The sequence below is a fragment of the Ischnura elegans genome, chromosome 7, assembly GCF_921293095.1.
Source record: "Ischnura elegans chromosome 7, ioIscEleg1.1, whole genome shotgun sequence".
Lineage (NCBI taxonomy): Eukaryota > Metazoa > Arthropoda > Insecta > Odonata > Coenagrionidae > Ischnura > Ischnura elegans.
The window spans coordinates 3,145,836-3,166,734 of record NC_060252.1 but is presented as its reverse complement, the minus strand read 5'-3'; the positions used below and the strand labels follow the sequence as shown (position 1 = coordinate 3,166,734).

At 36.8% G+C, this 20,899-nt stretch overlaps 2 protein-coding genes and 2 long non-coding RNA genes across 15 annotated transcripts in view; 1 reads left to right on the top strand and 3 right to left on the bottom strand.

Annotated features, from left to right (window-relative positions):
- Positions 1-1,276, bottom strand: part of LOC124162446 (centrosomal protein of 89 kDa) — an 83,622-nt gene extending 82,346 nt beyond the window's left edge. For all 4 annotated transcript variants that reach the window (XR_006865564.1, XR_006865565.1, XM_046538984.1 and 1 more), the window contains exons 1-2: positions 1,149-1,276; positions 379-1,028 (exon numbers count right to left, since the gene is read on the bottom strand). Coding sequence is in view for 2 of the 4 variants with exons in the window: in XM_046538984.1 (XP_046394940.1) it covers positions 379-993 (615 nt within the window). In the remaining 2 variants the exon portion in view is untranslated. The remainder of the gene's footprint in view (positions 1-378; positions 1,029-1,148) is intronic.
- Positions 1,277-1,337: 61 nt separating this feature from the next.
- LOC124162447 overlaps positions 1,338-20,899 on the top strand; it is a 64,611-nt gene continuing 45,049 nt past the window's right edge. The window contains exons 1-2 of the mRNA XM_046538989.1: positions 1,338-1,504; positions 1,618-1,721. The gene's annotated coding sequence lies outside the window, so the exon portion shown is untranslated. The remainder of the gene's footprint in view (positions 1,505-1,617; positions 1,722-20,899) is intronic.
- On the bottom strand, positions 8,077-8,548 carry LOC124162449. The gene is made up of 2 exons (XR_006865575.1): positions 8,509-8,548; positions 8,077-8,215 (listed from the first exon to the last, which is right to left on the bottom strand). It is a non-coding gene; the product is annotated as an uncharacterized LOC124162449 (long non-coding RNA).
- Positions 8,537-11,291, bottom strand: LOC124162448. 9 transcript variants are annotated; one of them, XR_006865574.1, is made up of 5 exons: positions 9,750-10,010; positions 9,546-9,668; positions 9,290-9,461; positions 8,706-9,210; positions 8,537-8,578 (listed from the first exon to the last, which is right to left on the bottom strand). It is a non-coding gene; the product is annotated as an uncharacterized LOC124162448 (long non-coding RNA). The 9 variants fall into 9 exon arrangements; XR_006865570.1 differs by lacking the exon at positions 8,537-8,578 and having other exon boundaries at positions 8,596-8,815; positions 8,993-9,210; XR_006865567.1 differs by lacking the exon at positions 8,537-8,578 and having other exon boundaries at positions 8,597-8,815; positions 9,128-9,210.

Here is a 20,899-nt window from a genome sequence, read left to right as displayed (position 1 = left end):
ATTAAAACCGATGCTTAAAAATTTAGGTACCGGAACGCATACCCACACACATTTAATCCACACATGATTTCAAATATAAGCCACCGCCCCCCCGAAAAATTCCGATTTTTTCAACTTGTAATACTTTTAAGTTACATTTGTAACTTTTCTTAACTCATGATTTCTCATTGTAACTTAAAAGTTACAATGAGAAATCATATTATACAAAGCATAAAAAACCATTACTTTTTTGCATAACCCAATTTTCCCAGAGCTGGAACTCCGCTCCGGAGAATTTCGGCCGAAATTAAGCACTGATTACAGCGATAAATATACTCCATATGCATGGCGACATTCAGAATGGAAAATATGAGTATTACCCGTTAATATTATACTTGCCTTGCTGAGTAGCTTTTCTCTTTCCTCGTACAACGCTTCGTTCTCCAACACCACTTCACGGCACTTCTGCCCGAGAGCTAGCATCTTCTGTTCGTACGATTTGATTATGTCATCCTTTTCCTTTATCGTTTCTTCGTAAGCATCTAATAGAGGGGATAATGTCAATAGGTCCCAATTACCAAGTTTTGATCCCACAGCATCGGACTTCTTCGGAATTTTTCCAAATATTTTCATTTCTTCTACACCAACTTGAGGATCGCTGCTTTCCTCTTTCGCACTCTTTTCATTGAAATATACAATCTTCTCATCGCACGGTCGTTCAAACTTTGAAATTTTGGATCCTTTTCTCGAAGCATTTTGTAAATAGTTTTCTAAAGTATCTGAGGAGCCAAAACCCTCCGGCAACGGCGGTATCACATTAGTCGGGGCTTTTTTTGGATGAGAAGGAGACTTTTGGTTCAAAAAATACAACTTTTGGTAACGCCCAAGTTGAGAATTCAGGCAATACACCAACTGCTTCAACATACAAACATCTTTCGTGAGCTCACTGTTAGCCTTGAGAAGGTCGGACAACTTCTCATAATCCACAGATTCCGAATCTTTGTTGCTCGTCATTGATTATCTTGTACTTTCGGAGCTTTAAAACATATCTACAAGAAGAAGGAAACCAATTGGGTAAAAAGTGACATTTCACTGACTTCAAGACATTACTCTACACCGTTGCTCATCCATACCAAGCAAATATTAATTCTCTGTAGATAAAAACTTACAAGCATTTTCTAAATTACTCCATCCGCACCAACAAGTACACCTTTACAAAAGTACTCTCGAACTGCAGACGAGAACTATACTCAAGTTTAAATTTGCGCCTTGATTGAACTCTTTTGTTTGTTTATTTTCTTTCGAGCACGAGTTTCGAGATTTCGATATTACTCGAGTTAATGCCTTTACGCGGTGATTCGAAGCCCTTGACACTGGGAAATGTTTGATTCTTCATGAGCTTGAATTACTCCATTTGATGAGAAAAATCGCTTAATCGCCATTATTAGCCACTTCAGTTTAAAGCGATAACTGGAAGTATAGTGGAGACTTCCGTGGTTCCCTAATAAAAATCGCTGTTGTGGTGGTCAGTAAAGAAAATGTTAAAATATGAAGTAATTCTTTACGGGCGAATTAATTGCGAGAAGTCTTCTCCGAATTTCCACCAGTTAAATGACGAAGGTGTTTCTAATGCTGTAGGTGTTACTTCCCATGTTTCCATTGCCAGCAATTTGCAACAAGTACACCGGAGCATGGGCAACATCACATGTGACAGCATTTGACAATGAAAAACAAGGATTAAGGTAAGTGTATGTCACCTAAAACTTAAATTACTTAAATTCAATGTATGATCATATCCATCTTGAAGTTAATCTACTGTACTTTATATTCTCAAAATTAATCTTCAATACTTATATGTTATGAAATTACTTTCTACTTATTGTTAGACATTTCAATCCATCAAACTAATCCTTTATTGGCACTCATAAGTTAAATATGTACCTATGAAGTTAACATTTGTTTTCTGCCTGCAAAGTTGCAAATATTTTTTTCGATCGAACTTAATAAATTTTGGTTGTGCTTCTAAAGCTTGACATATATATTTGTGAAAATTAATAATGGATTAATCCATAATCAATCTTCAATATGACCTGTTTAATATATCCCTGACAAAAATAAACTCCACCATGGTGGGTACAGGAAGGGTGGCATCCTTCATGGTGGGTACCCAGCCGGCACAAACCATCAAATTTCTTTTTGGCAGCTGGATGTCATCCAGATGCAAAGAGTATGAGTGCATCCTTTTATACAGATGCCATCCATATGCCGGTCCACCGCCGAGGGGATGAACCGCCGCACTTGGAGAGATGCCGTGAGGATGAGGATGCACGAAAGTGCTGCCATCTAACGGCGGAAAATTGAACTCGGTCATACTAGTATTCCTATATTGCTTGTCTGGTTCTCTTTATCTCGTGATTGTTTTACACTACTCGGGATAAATCAGAGCACGTTTTATTTCATGAATATAACTTTAATGACTCAGCATAAAACAAGAGGCAGGCGAACACAGGAATACAGGCGTACACAAGACAACATATGAGAACTTCAGTACAACATTGCTATCCATCGGAGTCCAAAACAAACGCAAGAGTTCAAATCCAGGAAAGTAGAGGCCAATGGCTGCTATTCTGGATGGAATAGCATCATGCTATTCTCCGATATTGCAACCGATGTTGCTATAATATAGCGTATTGCAACGCCTATGCTATTTGGTATTCAGAACGGTTGCAATTCGTGTTTTTACTACACCGGAAGACGTAATTCTCAGAATAGCATAGGCCCGTAGCAATTCACTATTCTGAACGGCGAATTGCAACCGGTAGGCTTGCTATAATATTACGCGGTCTTCGATGCCGAGCTATTCGGTATTGCAACCCTGAAAACGTGCGCATTGCGATGTCGAATTGTTTTTCTGAGGTTAAAGTAACATAATCAAGCATTGAAAAATGGAATAATAGCCAAAAATAAAACGTTATCTGCTTTATTTTAATTAAATAATAGTAGCATAAGTGATGAATATTTAACTAGTTAAGTGAATTGGTTAGAAATTAACATTCGAGCTTAATATATGAAGCTCAAGCTTGCTTCATCGACAGTACGAAAACAATAACAATTAATGCAAAGAATTACTACGATTAGCCCAAATTTTCCGTGTTTTATTCATATTTACAACTCATAATTTTATTTCATCACTTGACTTGCTACTAAAAATATCCTCAATGTAGGCTATCAGGTCGATTCTTGAAAATTTTCAAGCTTGTGTGAACACACTAACTCACCAAATATAATAACAGTTATAGCTTTCAATGAAAACCATATATTACCATAATAATACAATATACTTTGATCAGCCGTTCATTTCCTCAATTGGACAGTATATACAAAAACATGCAACGAGTCGAAATTATTTTCCCCACTATTCGCCATCTTCTACAATTAAAACTTAAAATTTACAAACTTATAACACGGGCAGTCGACTTGAATTACTTGCTTGAAAACAAAGGATTTCTCCGAACACCAATAAAGTTTCCGAACAAATATGATTCGCCACAAACGTTTAATGGAATATCCATGTATACATCATTAATGCAATATATATATCATGTGGAATTCAATACAAATTGTTTACTCTATAGGCAAGTAAGTTATTCACACAATTAAGTTTCAGTATATCGGCACAGTTCAGGGTCTATCAAAAATTTCAGTGAGCATATTAAAATCAGCTGATACGAAAACAAAATAAGTGACACAACAGCACTTTCCACACGATTCACTTTTTCACAGTTGTTCCATCCATCCTCAAATTCACCATCACATCCCTCTGCTTTTTCCAAATCTGCAGCTGAAATATTGATACTATTCCATCATATTACATGAAAGCACAGCGGTGACGTTGCCACCTACTTCATTTCCTAAACAGAGAATGAATACTGAAATTAGGGAGTCATATAATATAAAGCTAGTATTAGAAACGAAAGCTTCTAGTTCTTACAGTAAAGCTATATCGTCACGATCAAAGCAATAAAAGTTGGTACATATTTATTTTGACATGCAACGAACAGACAGACTTCGAAGCCTAAAGACAATTACGAAGAAAATCAAACATATTTTGGTTTCAATGATTATTTCGCATAACATATATCTCACGATAAAGGACCGATCGGATATAGGTAAATGATTCAATATTTATGCCCGATAAATCATCATTATAACAGTAAAATTATGACCTAACCCACCTGTCTGAAGCCATTGTGATATTATCAAAACAACAACAATCAGCTGATTTCCTAAACGAGATTTTCAAATCGTATGATATAAATCCACGGTTTAATATAATTTTTAAATGCAAATGAAGCAATTATTTGTAATTGCAAGTCAATATTCCATAAAATACAGAAAAATATATAAAATATCTTCTCCCTCATTGGTTGCGCAAACTGTTCGGAAAGTTTTTCATACAGGAAAGGGCGGAGCTTCCAAATAGCTCGCGCAAGAAATAGCATGCCGCTATTCCGAACAAAATTATTACTACGCTTCATTCTGAATACGGGGTCGTTGCAATAATGACCCGCAGAATAGCATATGCTATTTTTTGCAACGCTTATCCAGAATAGCAGCCAATGAGTGCGCGAGGGTCGATACCGGGAGATTAGACAAAATTGCTGCAATGGTCAGAATAAAAAAATATCACTATAAAACATACCCAACACAACACTCTATCTACGAGGCTCCAACACGTCGAGATAGGGATAGATGGCTACAAGACGACAAGTCCATACCTAGGCTGCTATTATGGATGGAATAGCATCATGCTATTCTTCATTATTGCAACCGATGTTGCTATAATATAGCTTATTGCAACGCCTATGCTATTTGGTATTACGAACGGTTGCAATTCGTGTTTTTACTACACCGGAAGACGTAATTCTCAGAATAGCATAGGCCCGTTGCTATTTACTATTATGAACGGCGAATTGCAACCGGTAGGCTTGCTATAATATTACGCGGTCTTCGATGCCGAGCAATTCGGTATTGCAACCAGAAAACGTGCGCATTGCGATGTCGAATTGTTTTTCTGAGGTTAAAGTAACCTAATCAAGCATTGAAAAATGGAATAATAGCCAAAAATAAAATGATATCAGCTTTATTTTAATTAAATAATAGTAGCATAAATGATGAATATTTAACTAGTTAAGTGATTTGGTTAGGAATTAACATTCGAGCTTAATATATGAAGCACAAGCTTGCTTCATCGACAGTACGAAAACAATAACAATTAATGCAAAGAATTACTACCATTAGCCCAAATTTTACGTGTTTTATTCATATTTACAATTCATAATTTTATTTCATCACTTGACTTACTACTAAAAATATCCTCAATGCAGGCTATCAGGTCGATTCTTGAAAAATTTCAAGCTTGTGTTAACACACTAACTCGCCAAATATATTAATAGTTATAGCTTTCAATGAAAACCATATATTACCATAATAATATCATATACTTTGATCAGCCGTTCATTTCCTCAATTGGACAGTATATACAAATACATGCAACGAGTCGAAATTGTTTTCCCCACTATTCGCTGCCCAGCTAGCACACTCTCCGACGTTTATGTAAACGTCCAAGGCAACGAAGCGGCAACAGTTTCTACTTTGACGTTGCGCCGTGGATGATGGCAACATGACGGCAACGCGTTGCCGTCATGTTGCTCAGTTTGGACGGCTGCTTCATATCCTATTTTATGTGAATGCATTCGCTCTAATTAACGATCTGCTGTAAATGAAATGTTTTACGACTTACGCATATATCTTTGCATAATGTGTTTTATGGGATAAGTGGTATTTATTCGGCGATTTTGTGGATTTATTAATTAATATGTCTCCAAGTCACTCGGTGGCGATGGAAAAAGATTGAGATAATATAATATAAATGTCTCTCAAGGTTGATGGATCTCTGGATATTCGTTATCATCGAAGTGATATTACTTAAATTCTATTGATAATTCGATGTTGTACCATTACGAATTCCTCCTTTATGTGAAATTTAAGACTCAATCATATCGTCTGCTCACGACCGAGGCCATCCGAGACCATCATGCGCGCAACCCGAAATGCACTTCGGGAAGAACGGAAGAATCCGTTATCCGCCGCCACCGTGAACACCATCATGGCAAGGTCGGTAAAAGCCAGGTCGTGTCACGCACTTGACCAATGTAATCCGCCATCTTGATTCTCAAGCGCGGCGGGAATTCAAATTTTACATGCATTTAAATGGGAGACATAGGTAAAAGGAAACACGGTTTTCTCACAACGTAATCGATGCAGGGAAATGAAATTTTTTTTATAAATAGTTAATAAAATGAAAATTTATGATATGTCTGTATTTTGAGTCTATGGTCCACGGTTCGACTCTAGAAAAATTGTCAACTCACGGGAAAAATAAATTTCGCACTGCAGCGCTCTGGATGCATGGGTTGTAAGGCACCATGTCTTACTCCCTTATTTAGGAAGTCTGGTACATGAAATTTTCCATGGTCATAGATAATTATAATATACTTGCGAACATGGGCAGGTTTTGACACTGAAGACCTCGGTTCGACTCCAGAAAAATTGTCAACTCACGGGAAAAATAAATTTCGCACTGCAGCACTCTGGATGCATGGGTTGTAAGGCACCATGTCTTACTTCCTTATTTAGGAAGTCTGGTACATAAAATTTTCCATGGTCATAGATAATTATAATATACTTGCGAACACGGGCAGTTTTTGACACTGAAGACCTCGGTTCGACTCTAGAAAAATTGTCAACTCACGGGAAAAATAAATTTCACACTGCAGCGCTCTGGATGCATGGGTTTTAAGGCACCATGTCTTACTTCCTTATTTTGGAAGTCTGGTACATAAAATTTTCCATGGTCATAGATAATTATAATATACTTGCGAACACGGGTAGTTTTTGACACTGAAGACCTCGGTTCGACTCTAGAAAAATTGTCAACCCACGCGACAAAAATTTTCTTACTTCAGCGCTCCGGGTGCATAGGTACAAGGAACCATGTTTTATTCCTTTATTTATGAAATTAGATTCATGAAATCTCCCAAGGTCATAGGAAATTATAGTATACTTGATAATACGGGCGGTTTTTAGTCTGACGACCTCGGTTCGACTCTGGAAAAATTTACAAGCCAAGCGAAAAAAACATTCGTTCTACAGCGCTCCGTGTGAATAGGTACAAGGAACCATGTCTCACTTCCTTAATTAGGAAGTCCGGTGCATGGAATTTCCACGGTCATAGTTAATTACATTATACTAGATAATAAGGGCGGTTTTTGACCCTGAAGATCTCGGTTCAACTCTGAAAAAATCCCCAACCCACACAACAAAAATTGTCTTCAGCGATCCGGGTGAATAGGTACAAGGAACCATGTTTCATTCCTTCATTTATGAAGTTAGATTCATAAAATCTCCCAAGGTTATAGGAAATTATAGCATACCTGATAATACGGGTGGTATTTTAGTCTGAGGACCTTGGTTCGACTCTCGAAAAATGCCCAAACCAAGCGATAGCATGACTGATCTAAGAGGGTTGTGAATTTGTTAACATTGCTACTCCAAATCATGTATGTAATACTAGAACCATCTGCTTGCCAATTTTCTAAGAATCATGACAAATAATACGACTGCAACTGCATTTAATTCAGCACAGAGCAAATGCATTCCAAATTACACCCAGACCATTAACAATTAAAATACTTATTGAGATGAATTGCTGGATAGAAATAAAAAAAGCTGGCACATCGTAATCACATCCTTATATTATAATAAAATTCACTACAATCTCCACAGTTCAGTAAATCACATAACTATTTACAATTACAGTCATATAAAGTAATGTTTGATCATTAAAACGGAAAGTCATGGGCAATAGAATATTTTTCCAGAATAAATAAAATATAATTTTGTTGAAATAGTAGTACAATTTGATCAAACTAATTTCAAAACAGATGCACATAATTTAAGGCTTTTAAAACATCCATTTAAAGGTGCACTGCCATAATGTCTAGACTTTAAGGAATGATGATTTTGCTAATGCTGGCAAATGTAGCAGTAAGGTCCACGCAACAGGTATCACCCTCAGGATTACAAATCCAGCCTGCCACTTAATGCATAGTATCCTGTCCCGGATTAAGAAGAACAGTTTTTCAAATAGTTCATGATTATCCACTGCACCAGGCTGCTATAGAAAACATAACATATAAATACCATGAGACAAAGTAAACCGAAGAGTTAACAATGTAATTAATTGAACAAACCATTCATTTTGAGATGCACAAGTATGTTCATGGGAAGTCAACATTCAAAAGGAAAAAGTTCTGTTCATCCAAGTTATCATTATAGGTCAGTGTATAGAATACCCAACAACACTTATACCATGATCCCGAAAAAATCAGAACTATGTAATTGTGTTTGTAGTTAATAGAATAATATCTTCAAATAAATGGATTGTACTAAACATCAATTCCATACTTAAAATCATCAACTTCTAAATATACTGATATTCCTCCTGATGTAAGATCCTAATAAAATCCTTGCAAACCTGAAATACAATTAAAAAGACTATCGGAAACAGTACATATTACATAATTTCCAAGGATTGCAGATTGCAGTAGTCTCACACATTATCCAAATATGTAAAATAAAGTTGAAATGCCATTCACCATTACCATATGCCTGCAAAATGACAAGTTCACAGCAATGCATAAGGCCTCATATACTCCAATAGCATATACCAGTTCATGCCATTAGAATGTATTTTCCAGTTCCCAAACTCAACCTAGAAAGAATAAAAATATTTAGCTCAAAAAAGGATGGGAAAACTAAGCACATAATCATTATTGAAATAAGTTCTAACACTCCCACATGAAAAAGACATTTCCTATTTTCAGAAAGAAGTTTTGTCTCAGATATTAATCAAATTTAAGAATAAAGTCAAAATGTCATTTAACATTACATTAGCCTGATACATGAAATCCTGATCATAGCAACAAGTATTCTATCATGTTCTCAAGTAACTCAAGCCCATTAATGCCAATAATGAAGAAGTTCCCTGTTGTTCTCTGCAACCCAAAATTTAAAAAGAAATTACCCAAAAGGGGAAAACTGGGCAAATAATTAATAAATCAGTAACATTTCCCCCTCTTATTGACCATATAACACAGCTACTTCCGCCTGGAAGAAAAAAATAAGGATTAGAATAACCTTGGAAATACATACTATAGAAAGGGCTATGAAAGAATCATTTACTCACACATGTGTTCTCCTGAGACATCTCCTCAAACTTTTTTCAAAAGTGTTTCCCGTGACACTCTCACTTGCTTCCTTAAATTCTCCAGATATCAATCCGCAATTCACATCATTTTGAAAGGTCCTATCAGTAACATTTCCCCCTCTTATTGACCATATAACACAGCTACGTCCGCCTGGAAGAAAAAAAAAATTATAACAGCTTTGCCCTGATTTTATCTAACTTAAGAGACAGATTAGAGACAGCTTATCAAACTTACTTCACCAACGTTACCAAAGATAATCGGACTTCACCATCCCCACTGGTCAAAAATACTAAGATTTTCCTAAAGCAATGTCCCTGATGGGTATCTCATTTGCTCCACCATTGAAGACAGATCAACCTAGAAGAAAGAAAATAATTATAAGGACATCCTTGGATACATTTCGAAAAGGCAAGACAAATGAAAAATGCACCTACTTACTCATGCTTGCCAATCATTCATCTTCATAGACTGTTTCCACAATGTTCCGAATGAGACTCACTTGCTCCCATAGTTAACACAGATGTTATTCCATTCTTCAAATCATTTAACAACTCTCATGGCTAACATGTTCACAACTCACCAAACCATAGATGACAAAGGAACCTAGGAAAGTGATAACATGTCCATATGATAATAATAAACTCTCATTGAATGCTTATTAATTGTCTAAAGTTGAGGCCTATGTTAATTAGTTAGAAATTGTAAATATTGCCAATCCCAATAATGAATGTAATACTAGAATAATCCGCATGCAAATATTCCAAGAATCACGGCAAATAATCTGACACAGTGATGTCAGTGTGCACTCAGGTGAGCCTTTAGGTACATTAAAGATTTTACAAATAACTGCAATAAATGAGTATACATCAGAACATTAATTAGAATAGGATGGATTCCAAACTCAATCACTGATTTTAAGTCAGCAAATGCTGCACGGAGCAAATGCATTCCAAATTGAGCAATTAGACTCAGACAATTAACAATGACAAGACAATCATGGATGTAAATAACTGAAGCATAAAGCCTGTTAAATTGTAGGAAGTAGTTTTACAAATCCAGTAGAATACCGCGCTCATGTGTTAATTTTAATGGATATATTATGGGTTGAAATGCACTATAGATACAGGGTGGGGTACAGACATAATGGGTATTAAATGAAACGAAATGATTAATACCGAGCTAAATGCAGGAGATTACCCCGAAAGGAAAGATATGGTGCATCTCAATATGCAGTCAAACTATACTAATAATGTTGCATTGATGGAGAGAGAAATAAATCATCCAGGCTCATCATAATCACATTCTTATATTATAATTCACTACAATCTCCACGGTTAAGTTAATCACAAAACTGTATCTATACTCACAAAAGTCATATGAGTGTGCACTGATCATTAAGAGGGATAGCTATAATATGTATATTATCATCCTGGAATAAGAATAACTGTTCTTCAAGTACCTAGTTCATCAATAACCATTGCACCAGGCTGCTAGAAAACACAACATATAAAAACCATTATAAAAAGTATACCAAATGCCAGCAATTCCATACTTAAAGTCATCAACTTCTTAAAATAAACTGATATTCTCCCTGATGTAAGATCCAACTAAAATCCTTGTACACTTGAAATAGAATTACAAAGACTATTTGAAACAATACATGCTACATAACTTTCACAGGTTGTAAAATCTCACATATTAACCAAACATGAGAATAAAGTTAACATGTCATTCAGCATTTGCCAGCTATATGAAAGGCTGTTCATAGCAATATATAAGGTATCATATTCTCAAATAACACAAGCTAGTTCATGCCATTACTAAATACTACCCAGTTCCCAAACTATTCCTACAAAAATATTTTGTAGCCTATAAAAGGGTGGGAAAAATGTGCACATTAACATTATTGAAACAAGTTCTAATTCTCTTACATGACTAACCATTTTTAAAATAAATAATCCTCATGAGGCAACCAACTTCTTCCTTAAATTCTCCAGCCATCATTCCATAATTCAACTGATTTCACCATCACTCATGAATACCGTGTTAATGCCTCAACTGACCATAGATCATAATTCAACCTAGAAGAATGATAATAATGATATGAACACCATTGGGAATATGTTGCAACGGAACACAAGATGAAAAAATGCACCTACTTACATATGTGTGGTTATGAGACAGCTTCATAAACTTTTCCGACAATGTTCCCCATAAGACTCTCACTTGCTTCCTTAATTTCTCTATCTACATTCTACAATTCAAATGATTTTACCAGCTCTCATAAGTAACATGTTCACACTTCACCTGACCATGGATCATATATCAACCTAGAAGAATTATTAGAATTAAAAGAACAACCATGGAAATATGTAGCAAGGGAAGGACTGGATGAAAAAATACATCTACTTACACCTTTATGGTTGTGGAACAGCATCTATGACTTCTTTCAATAATGTTCCCCCAGGAAACTGTCACATTGTCCTTAAATTATCCAGCAAAATTCTACAATTCCAATGATTTTACCAGCTCTCATGAGTAATATGTACACGCTTCAACTGACCATAAACCATAGTTCAACCTAGAAGGATGACAATAATGATAAAAACAACCTTGGTAATATGTTATAAATTTATAACAATATTTTGCGATTGCAAGGGAGGACAATGGAAAGAAACATCTACTTACACCTGTGTACTTATGAAACAGCTTCCAAGACTTAGGCAGTATTCCTCATAAGACTGTCACTTGCTTCCTTAATTTATCCAGCAGTCATTCCACAGTTCAAATGCTTTCATGAGTACATTTTTATTTTGTTGCTGCTTCACCTGACTAGCTCATCATAGTTCAACCTGAAAAAATGGCAGAAATAATAGGAACAACCTTGGAAATAATTTGCATAGGAAGGACAGGTAATGCCTGCGAAAAGCAATGCTCATCACAATAATATCAGATTATAAATTGTATGTGGTCATTTTCATTAGGCTTCACCGTATTGATTCACATCCTACAGTGGGTAATCTATTAACACATATAATGATTAGTATCTATTACAATGTTGAATATTTATTACTTTTTGCATGAATTTGGCCATATAATGTTCAACTTTTGCACTAATCCACAATAAAATGGGCTGATGTTGTTGCACCATTTACACAGTAAATGAATGATAGCATAGATTTAAGGTCTATTTTTCCCACACTACTGTTACACTCTCAATAACTTAACCTCACATAATACCACGTGTCCTTATTCCCATGAATTCAACACACGATGACTGCACTCAAATAACTGTCAAATAATTGAACTACCATATATTGATATCCCTATAGCCCACACTTTAATTAAATTCCTGTCAATAGACCCTTCCTTTAAATGAAGATATACTTTGCGACATTCTCAAAAACTACCAGACAACTTTATAAACGGTACATAGGCTTTATATAAATTATTTGCGAAGGAGTCCATGTATGAAGTTATAGGTTACTGCAATTCGGTGTGCATAATATCCAGTATCATGAAAATATCACTTCAACAGCACTGATACAAAAAAGTTAACTGAAAGCCAAACAAATAACGTAACAAGTGATAATTCAATATTCTACTACATAACTCATAAATTTACTACACACTAGCAGAATTAAAACTCGAGTAAAGCATATAACTTTCTCGTACATGGTTGCATTGAACATCACAATCATAATTTGTAAAAACTTTTCCATAATATCATTATACACTTACTTTTGCTTTCAGCATCCGGATTTCCTAATTAATCACCAACATCTCGTCCTGTTGACAGTCGGGAACGTCTGGTTCTTCCACCAACTCTCCTCCAGCACACGGGTTGATATCCGAGTTGTTTGGATGCAAGAATTTCTATGCATAACGTATAACGAATGCACGAGTTTAACAGGACATCTTATTACGACTTCCAAAAGTGCATAAAAAACTGAAATTATTAGAAAAGACTAGATTCGACTGTCGCCAATTTGTAATATTAAAACTATGTAAACTTATTCAAACTTTGTAGAACTTATCTTCAGAATACATACCTTTTTTCCAGAAATCGCTGTTGGAACGGCAGTTTGTTTATGTAGTTTGCGACCATCCTGTTGACGACACTCTTAACTTCTCCGCAGTGAAACAAACCTAAATAATAATATTCGTAAAAATTGAGGAATTTCTGAACAGAGAAGGCATTATCCATTGCACGTATAAAACTGAATTGAAGAAATGTACACTGGCGCAAGCGAGCCTACATACGATCCGATTATTCTACTAATTTACAATGAAAATGCACTATTTCCGTATTATTCCGTATGAAACATGACCCGAAGTAATAAATAACATTGAAAAGTTTGGCACTTTTGCATTACTTAACATAATTTCAAGGCAAAACGTGATGAATCCGTATCAAAATATGCTGGTGACAACAGCGTCGTCAACAACTTTTGAGAAGCCTATATTTCTACTATGTGACGTTCCCTCATTGACATAGACTATTGCTAGAATTATTAAGACTTACGTTGAATATATAAATATTTACAAAGTACAAATACAGGCAAAAAATACTTATAATATTGTCACTTCCTTACCTCACAATGTGCGATGTTATTGTAGATTTCCATTTGTTTCTTCTGCAATCTATCGACCAAGGAGCCTTTCTTTTACGATCAGAAGGAAAAAGAAATATTCTTACTCCGTTTTTCGTGGAATTGGAGCAAATCGGAGCACTGCAGCACACAATTTTTTGAAATTAATTCATATGCCCTATGCAAACACCATGTAAACAACAGACAGGTGGGAACCAAGATGATCAAACCGAAATGCACTATGGGAGCGTGACACGACCTGCCTTTTACCGACCTTGCATCATGGCATCTTACAATTATTAAATTTGTTGATGTTGTTAATTCGTGCTTTGAGTTCGTCGTGATGCTTTTCTTCTTTTTGAGTAGTCGAAGGACGGTTATGGTTCACTAAACCTTTAAATAGCTTTTATCAATAACTTTCATTTTCACATAAATTGTTCATTAACTTCATCCATCAAACTTAACGTGGTTTCAGCTTCTCCATTTTCACTTTTCATTTAATTTCATCTTCATATCCGATCACCATATCCACCCGTCGTACTTTAGCCTTATTATATTCGTAATTTTCACTGACGTGAATTTTCGTTTGTAATTTTCGCTAACGTAAGTTTTCGCGAGTGATTTCAACTCCTGTTTAATCGTGATGATAGTGAGAAACAGTGTTCGGTGGTTATAACAAGTTTCTTTTGACTTTGGGAAGGGCAGTGCAAGTTAGAAGCCTCTTCGAGGGTTCAACCACCGTATTCCACCATGACTCTAGGTCTATGAAAGGTAAGTCGAGACACAGTTTACTGTCGTTCATTGTGAAATTCGTTAATAGTACACTTAAGTTTTCATTACCATTGCATTAGTTCTGTTGTATGGATTGATGGATGTCTGGTGAGTGCTCTTACTGCGCGTTTGTTGGTTCACAATGGCACACTTCAGTTTTTCTTTCCGTGGAGAGCAGTATTTACTGCATGTTGGCGAGAACTCACCCCCTGTCAAACACCCTTGAAATTTCGAGTATAGGAGCAAAATTTAGCAGAATTGCTGTGAGATTTTTCCTCAGTTACTGGAGTATACAATCATTTAATGCATCATTCTTAACTAGCCATCATTTACAATAATTAACTTTACTTTCAATTGAATTTTATGATCCCATGTTTTTTAGTAACTGAAGAGTGACTCCTCATAGTCATGTTTTTTTCCCACTTTTTTCAGGATGCCTTGGCTTTTCTTCCGCATGAAAAATGTACTGGCCTCACAGTGCAGGCTGTTACGTAGTCATGGGTGAAATTGGAGGCAGATAAGGTTATTGAATATTACCCCAATGAGAGCTATAACTGGTCCTCAGTGTCACAGGTCATAAAATGGCTCTCAACTCCGTGAGGAATGGGATATCTTGGGCGTGAAGTTCTGCATGCACCATTTGGTGAGTTAGGGACAATATTTGTGAATATATGTTTAGTTAAAAATGAGGATTAACATTTTCGACTTGCAAGAGCAGGGTGCTGTTTAAATGTATTCATAGGAGTTGTTTCATGGTATGTGTGAGAGCACTGACTTGGATGTACATGTTACTAGTTTGCTAATCCAAGTATTAATTTTTTTTATTTTAGTTAATTTTGACATTGAGTGCATGCTTTGACATGTGTGGCAAATGGTGACATTGTAGTATCTTCCAGAGACTGTTGTGGCAGCCATTGCTATTGAACAGAGATGGCTACTTGTGAAGATTCAGATGTGGAGGCATTTTTTTGTTGCTGAAATTTAAAAAGACTGGGAAAGGAAAAGGACAAAAAAGAATTGAAAGTATCCAAATATAAGTAATTCTTCATCAATGGAGACTGATGATGATAGGATACTGAAACCACCATCACCAGGTAAATATTTGCACTTAATAATTTGCTCTTTTGAGTGCTTTAGCATGTGCACATATAAGTGTAAAGCTTATCTATTCTGTTTTCTGTTGCATGAGTGCCTCCTAAGAAGGGAAGGTTGCACTTAAAGATTCATCAAACAATGTTGGAGTAAAGGAGCCTGAAACTTCTCTATAGAATTGCAGTGTGTTTCTGAAGAATCAGTGAAGTCCAATTGTTAGAACCTGGTGCACCCAATGAGTTCAGGGGTAGGGATGAAGATTTCTTGGGATTTGCACCAAGTAAGGCTCTCCATATCTCCCAACGTTTCCACAAGCAACTCACCCATCGTCTTTGGGGATTCAGGAATCCAAGGTTGGATTCCCAAATCGTGTGATTTCTGAATCCCTGAAGACAATGAGTGAGTTGCTTGCCGAAACCTTTGAAGGAAAATGGAAGACCTTACCCGTTGCAACTCCTGAGAATTTTAACTGTTATTGTTTGCTGGGAAAGAGCCTGAAAGAAGAGTATTTGGTTGGTATTTCACTTAAATTGTCAACTGTTTGACTTCATAGCCACCTTAGTATTGATATGCTCATGGTACTGTTTATAGATTATCACTTTGAGTCATGAAACTTAAGTTATGGTGCCATCATTACCTCCTTGTTGATATTTAATTTTATGATAACAAAGTTAATTACACTGGGATGTACTGAGAAATTTAAACATTTTATACCAATATGTTCAATGGTACTAAGGAATTACCATAGATAGTTAATTGTCTGGTCATCTCATTTTTCAGATTTGTTTCATGAAGGAAAGATCTTCGAACATCATATTTAAGTGTAGTCAGAACTATCAAAGGGGGACTGGACTTTAAAAAACTGTCAACGACATGTGTTCTACCCTAATATGGAATGAGTTGGCTGTTTCTCTCTTTGAAGGGCCACTGAGAAAATATGATTGCCTTTGAAGTGCATTTTAGCTCCATTATAAATGTCATATTTGGTGAGTATTTTGTAATCATTGGTGCTTTTGATTTACTCTTCCCATATCTTGGGATAGAGTTGAATGAAAAAAGCTTAAGTAAATAGAAATGCTTTTAAGTGTGTCAGAGTAACATCTAATCCAATTATAATTACTTTGCAGAGAATGTAAAAGCCAAAAATGAGCCTGATTTGATACAATCAGCATGAAAACAAGCATCAGGGAATGATTCCAGGCCTCAAAATACAGAACAAAGAAAGGGAATAAGAAACGAGAAAGTGTTCTGAAAGGCAGCTGGAAGGGGATCTCGAAGAAGCATTATTCTTCCAATTTGCCTATCTCAGAACCTGCTAGTGTGGAAGGGCAGTTTGGCTTGTTATCTCATAACATGATTGTGGGATAAGGTGAGGTCAGCATATGGTCACTGTTATGACAGGCACAGCCAGATATGCCATTAATACTCCTGGATCTTTGTCTCACAAGGGGAGAGTAGGAATGTTTCTTTGCCTTCTTAAATGCCATATTTTTTAATGATTTTCAGAATGCCAAATGCTGGTAGGAATAGGTCCAAGTTTGGTTTAATAGCCTTTCATATAGTTGAAATAAATTAATTTTAGTTCGTTTTTTTCCGTTGAACCTAACTTAAATACTACAGAATTCCCTACCCTTAAACAGCTCCATTGGTGAAGTGGCAAAGGTTAATCTTATTCCATATATGGAGGCATAAAATGCTGTAGCAATGCTAGGGTGCGCTTGTTGCAGTGATCTGCTTCCTTATTGTCAGATAACTTAGCAAGTTCATATTATGGCATTCATAATCACGCTAGCTATGGCAGTGAACAAGTGAATGTGTAAATTAGATGAAGACTTCTTTAAGAATAACATTACCTAATTACCATGTGCTGATGTTCACTGTCACCACAAGCATGAATGTGAATGTCCTAGTATAAAATCGCTGTGTTCCATGGCAATTAGGAAGTTGATCACTAAAAGGAGAGGCCACATTAAAATGTGCACACCAGTGTTGCTATTGCATTTCATGCCTCTGTGTTCGGAATAAGAATTCAATATATTATGTCAGATACAACTTTTAAAATATTCCCTTGCCCGTCAGAACCTGCTGCAATAGAAAATTTGAAAATAAATTAAGTCAAGACTCAACGAAGTTGAATGCAAGTTTCTGTTAAGACCTCAACCCCTACTGTACAATTAATGATGTAAAACTAATATTTGTTGATTCTTTATTTTGATATTGGAGTAATGCATGAGACGGATTTTTTTTGGGTAGTCATATACATTCCTGTTTTACTGTGTAGTTCTACCATATCATGGCTGATCTTTTTGTCAACTATTCGTATGAAGGTTTATGTTAAAAATAGTAAGCATTTTGAAACGTATCCATTATTTTTCATCCATCAGCACCATGGGATGTATTAACTGAATTATAATTTGGATTTTTTGGCCTTGCACCTACTCCTGCTGTTATGTAACTCTGATCATGTGAATCCCATGCTTGAAACTATTTTTCATGAACTACTTAAATGATAGGTGGTACCTCAATTCATTATCTACTAATTATTTCAAAATTGTTTTTGGGTAGTCGTATACATTCCTGTTTTACTGTGTAGTTCAAACAAAGCATGGTTGATCTTTTTGTCAACAATTCCTATGAAGTATTTTATTAAGATAAGTGTGCATTTGGAAACGTAACTGATATTTTTCATCCTTCTGCTACATGGGATATATTAACTTATGTTTACTTAGGATGTTTTTGCATTGTACCTTTTCATGCTGTTATGGAGCTTTTATGGTATCAAATTTTTGTGTCCTGTTTGTAATGTGTGTGTGAATTAACTTCTCTAGTGATGCAATAAATATGATATGTTATTATCTAAATTCTGTCCATTATTCATTTTTGTAATAAATCCAGATCTAGTAATTATTATTTGAATGCAATGGAAGAGCCCGCCGTGGTGTAGCAGAAGAACGTAGTATCAAATAAATCCGCCAGGTGGCGCTACCGTCGCGTTGCTGGTCAGTTAGTTCTTGCATGTGCCGGTAGGTGTCACTGGTGTCTGTGACGTCATCGAAAAGAAACTGTTGCCGTATTTTTGGTGACTTTATATGAGACTTTTGCCCCTTCGTTGCTTCCTCGTTGCCGTCATGTTTATATCATCATACTCGCACGCTCCGCGCGCTCGTTAAGGGGCTCCGCCCCTTAAAAACCCCGGTTCCGGCTTCGCCGTTTACATTTGTGGTCGTTTGAAGAATTTTAGTTTGAATAATCTCACCAGAAAAAGCTAGGGGCCGGCTTCGCCGGCCAGGGGGTAGGGAAGCGGCCCACCCATTCCTCGGAACGGCTTCGCCGTTCCTCGTTGAGAGGCGGCTTCGCCACCCAGGGGTTAAGTGTGCCCCGCCGGGGCTACCCCGCTTAATTCTCAGAACGTCTTCGCCGTTCCTCGGCTGGGGTCGGCATAGCCGCCCAGAGGGCAAGGGCATTTCGGAACTGTTTCACCGTTATTCGTTTAAGGGGCGGCTTTGCCGCCCAGGGGTGGAGGGAGCCCACAGCGACTGCGCCGCTTGAACGTCGGGGCGGCTTCGCCGCCCGAGGGTTACTTAAGCTCGTTGTGGGGCGGCTTCGCCGCCTTGGGAATGAGGAGCCCCCCGCGGCTGCTCCGCTTAGTCGTAATACATGGTCTTCTCCACCGAGAGGGGTGCCCAGGGGGATTGGGGGGTATTAATGTGTTATACATGCGGTCACTGATCGTCCACAGTGATCATGTAGTGATGATTGTAAAGGGTAGTGTAATGCGGCGTAATAGTGGCGACAAGTACCCATAAAAGAACACTTAATGTCAAGTTTTTCATTTTTTTTGCGGGGGGTTCCAACGGAATACCGGGGGCTTTATACTTGTGTTGAACGAAACAAATCGTCCTTATAAATTCCGTGCCGATAAGTCCTAGGGGTCCGCAACAGTGGCGGAGTTCTGACGATTCCTTTACCCGGAGAGGCTACTTATTAGAGAATTGTTTAGGGATGTTTCACGGGGTTATCGGGGGTTTTAATAAGTAGAAGGGGCACCGGCTAAATTGTAACAAAGTACTCGGAAAGGCGACATTAAAAATTTTTTTTTCGGCGAGGTTCCAAGAGGTGATCGGGGGTTTTCTGATATTTTTTCCCGTATGGTTTACGGTGGCTCGCCCTCACCAAATATTCCGGATCTAGAGCTCAGAGGGGACGGGTAGTGCGGCGTAATGTTTGCGAGAAGTTCCCAAATAGGAGACTTAATGGCACATTTAACATTTGGGGGGATTTCACGGGGATACCGGGGGTTTATGTGTGTACTCCCTGCGGTCACCATCCGTTCACAGAAATTACGTAGGGATGAGTCGTTGGGGTAAGAACCAGCGGTGGAGTAGTCACGAAATGTACCCAAAAAGTAGACTTATGTGCAAAATTTTATTTTTTTTGGGGTGTAGGAGGGTTTACTGGGGGTTTATAGGTTTGTACTGCCAATGGTCATCAATCGCCCATATCAATTCCGTAGCGATGAGTGGTAAGGGTTGGAAAAGCGGCAAAATTGTGGCGAAAAGTACCCGAAAAGGCTACTTATATGAAAATTTTAATTTTGTAGGGGGTTTCAGGGGGTTTAAAGATGATGATGTTATATGATCACATCCATTTACTATCATATCTAAGAGAAGTTGTCCCTATGGCATCCATATTTCGAGAGTAATACAATAAAAAATAAATCTCTCCCCGGAAAAAATTAGTAGTGCCCGCCATTTTCATTTTTTTGCCGTTATATCGATTTAATAATTTATTAAATGTTTATTTTTTCTGAAAGTCAATGCATACGTGTATGCAAATACTAAGTTTGAAAGAAATCGATCAGGGTAAAATTTACAAAATCCTGTGTTAATCTTTTGGAAATCGTAATTTTCGGTATATTTTAATTTTTTTCTGAGTAACCAAGGATGACGAAAGAAAATTGTTGCCTACATTTCGTAGACGATGTTATGAGCATATATAATAATCATTTTCGTTATCCTACACTCGAAATTAAGTCGAGGGGAGCGGAAGGAATGAAATTATTTTCGAAAAACCAAAATTTAGACGCCATTTTGGCAGTCATTTTATTAAAAAGAAACTAATACTATTACATAA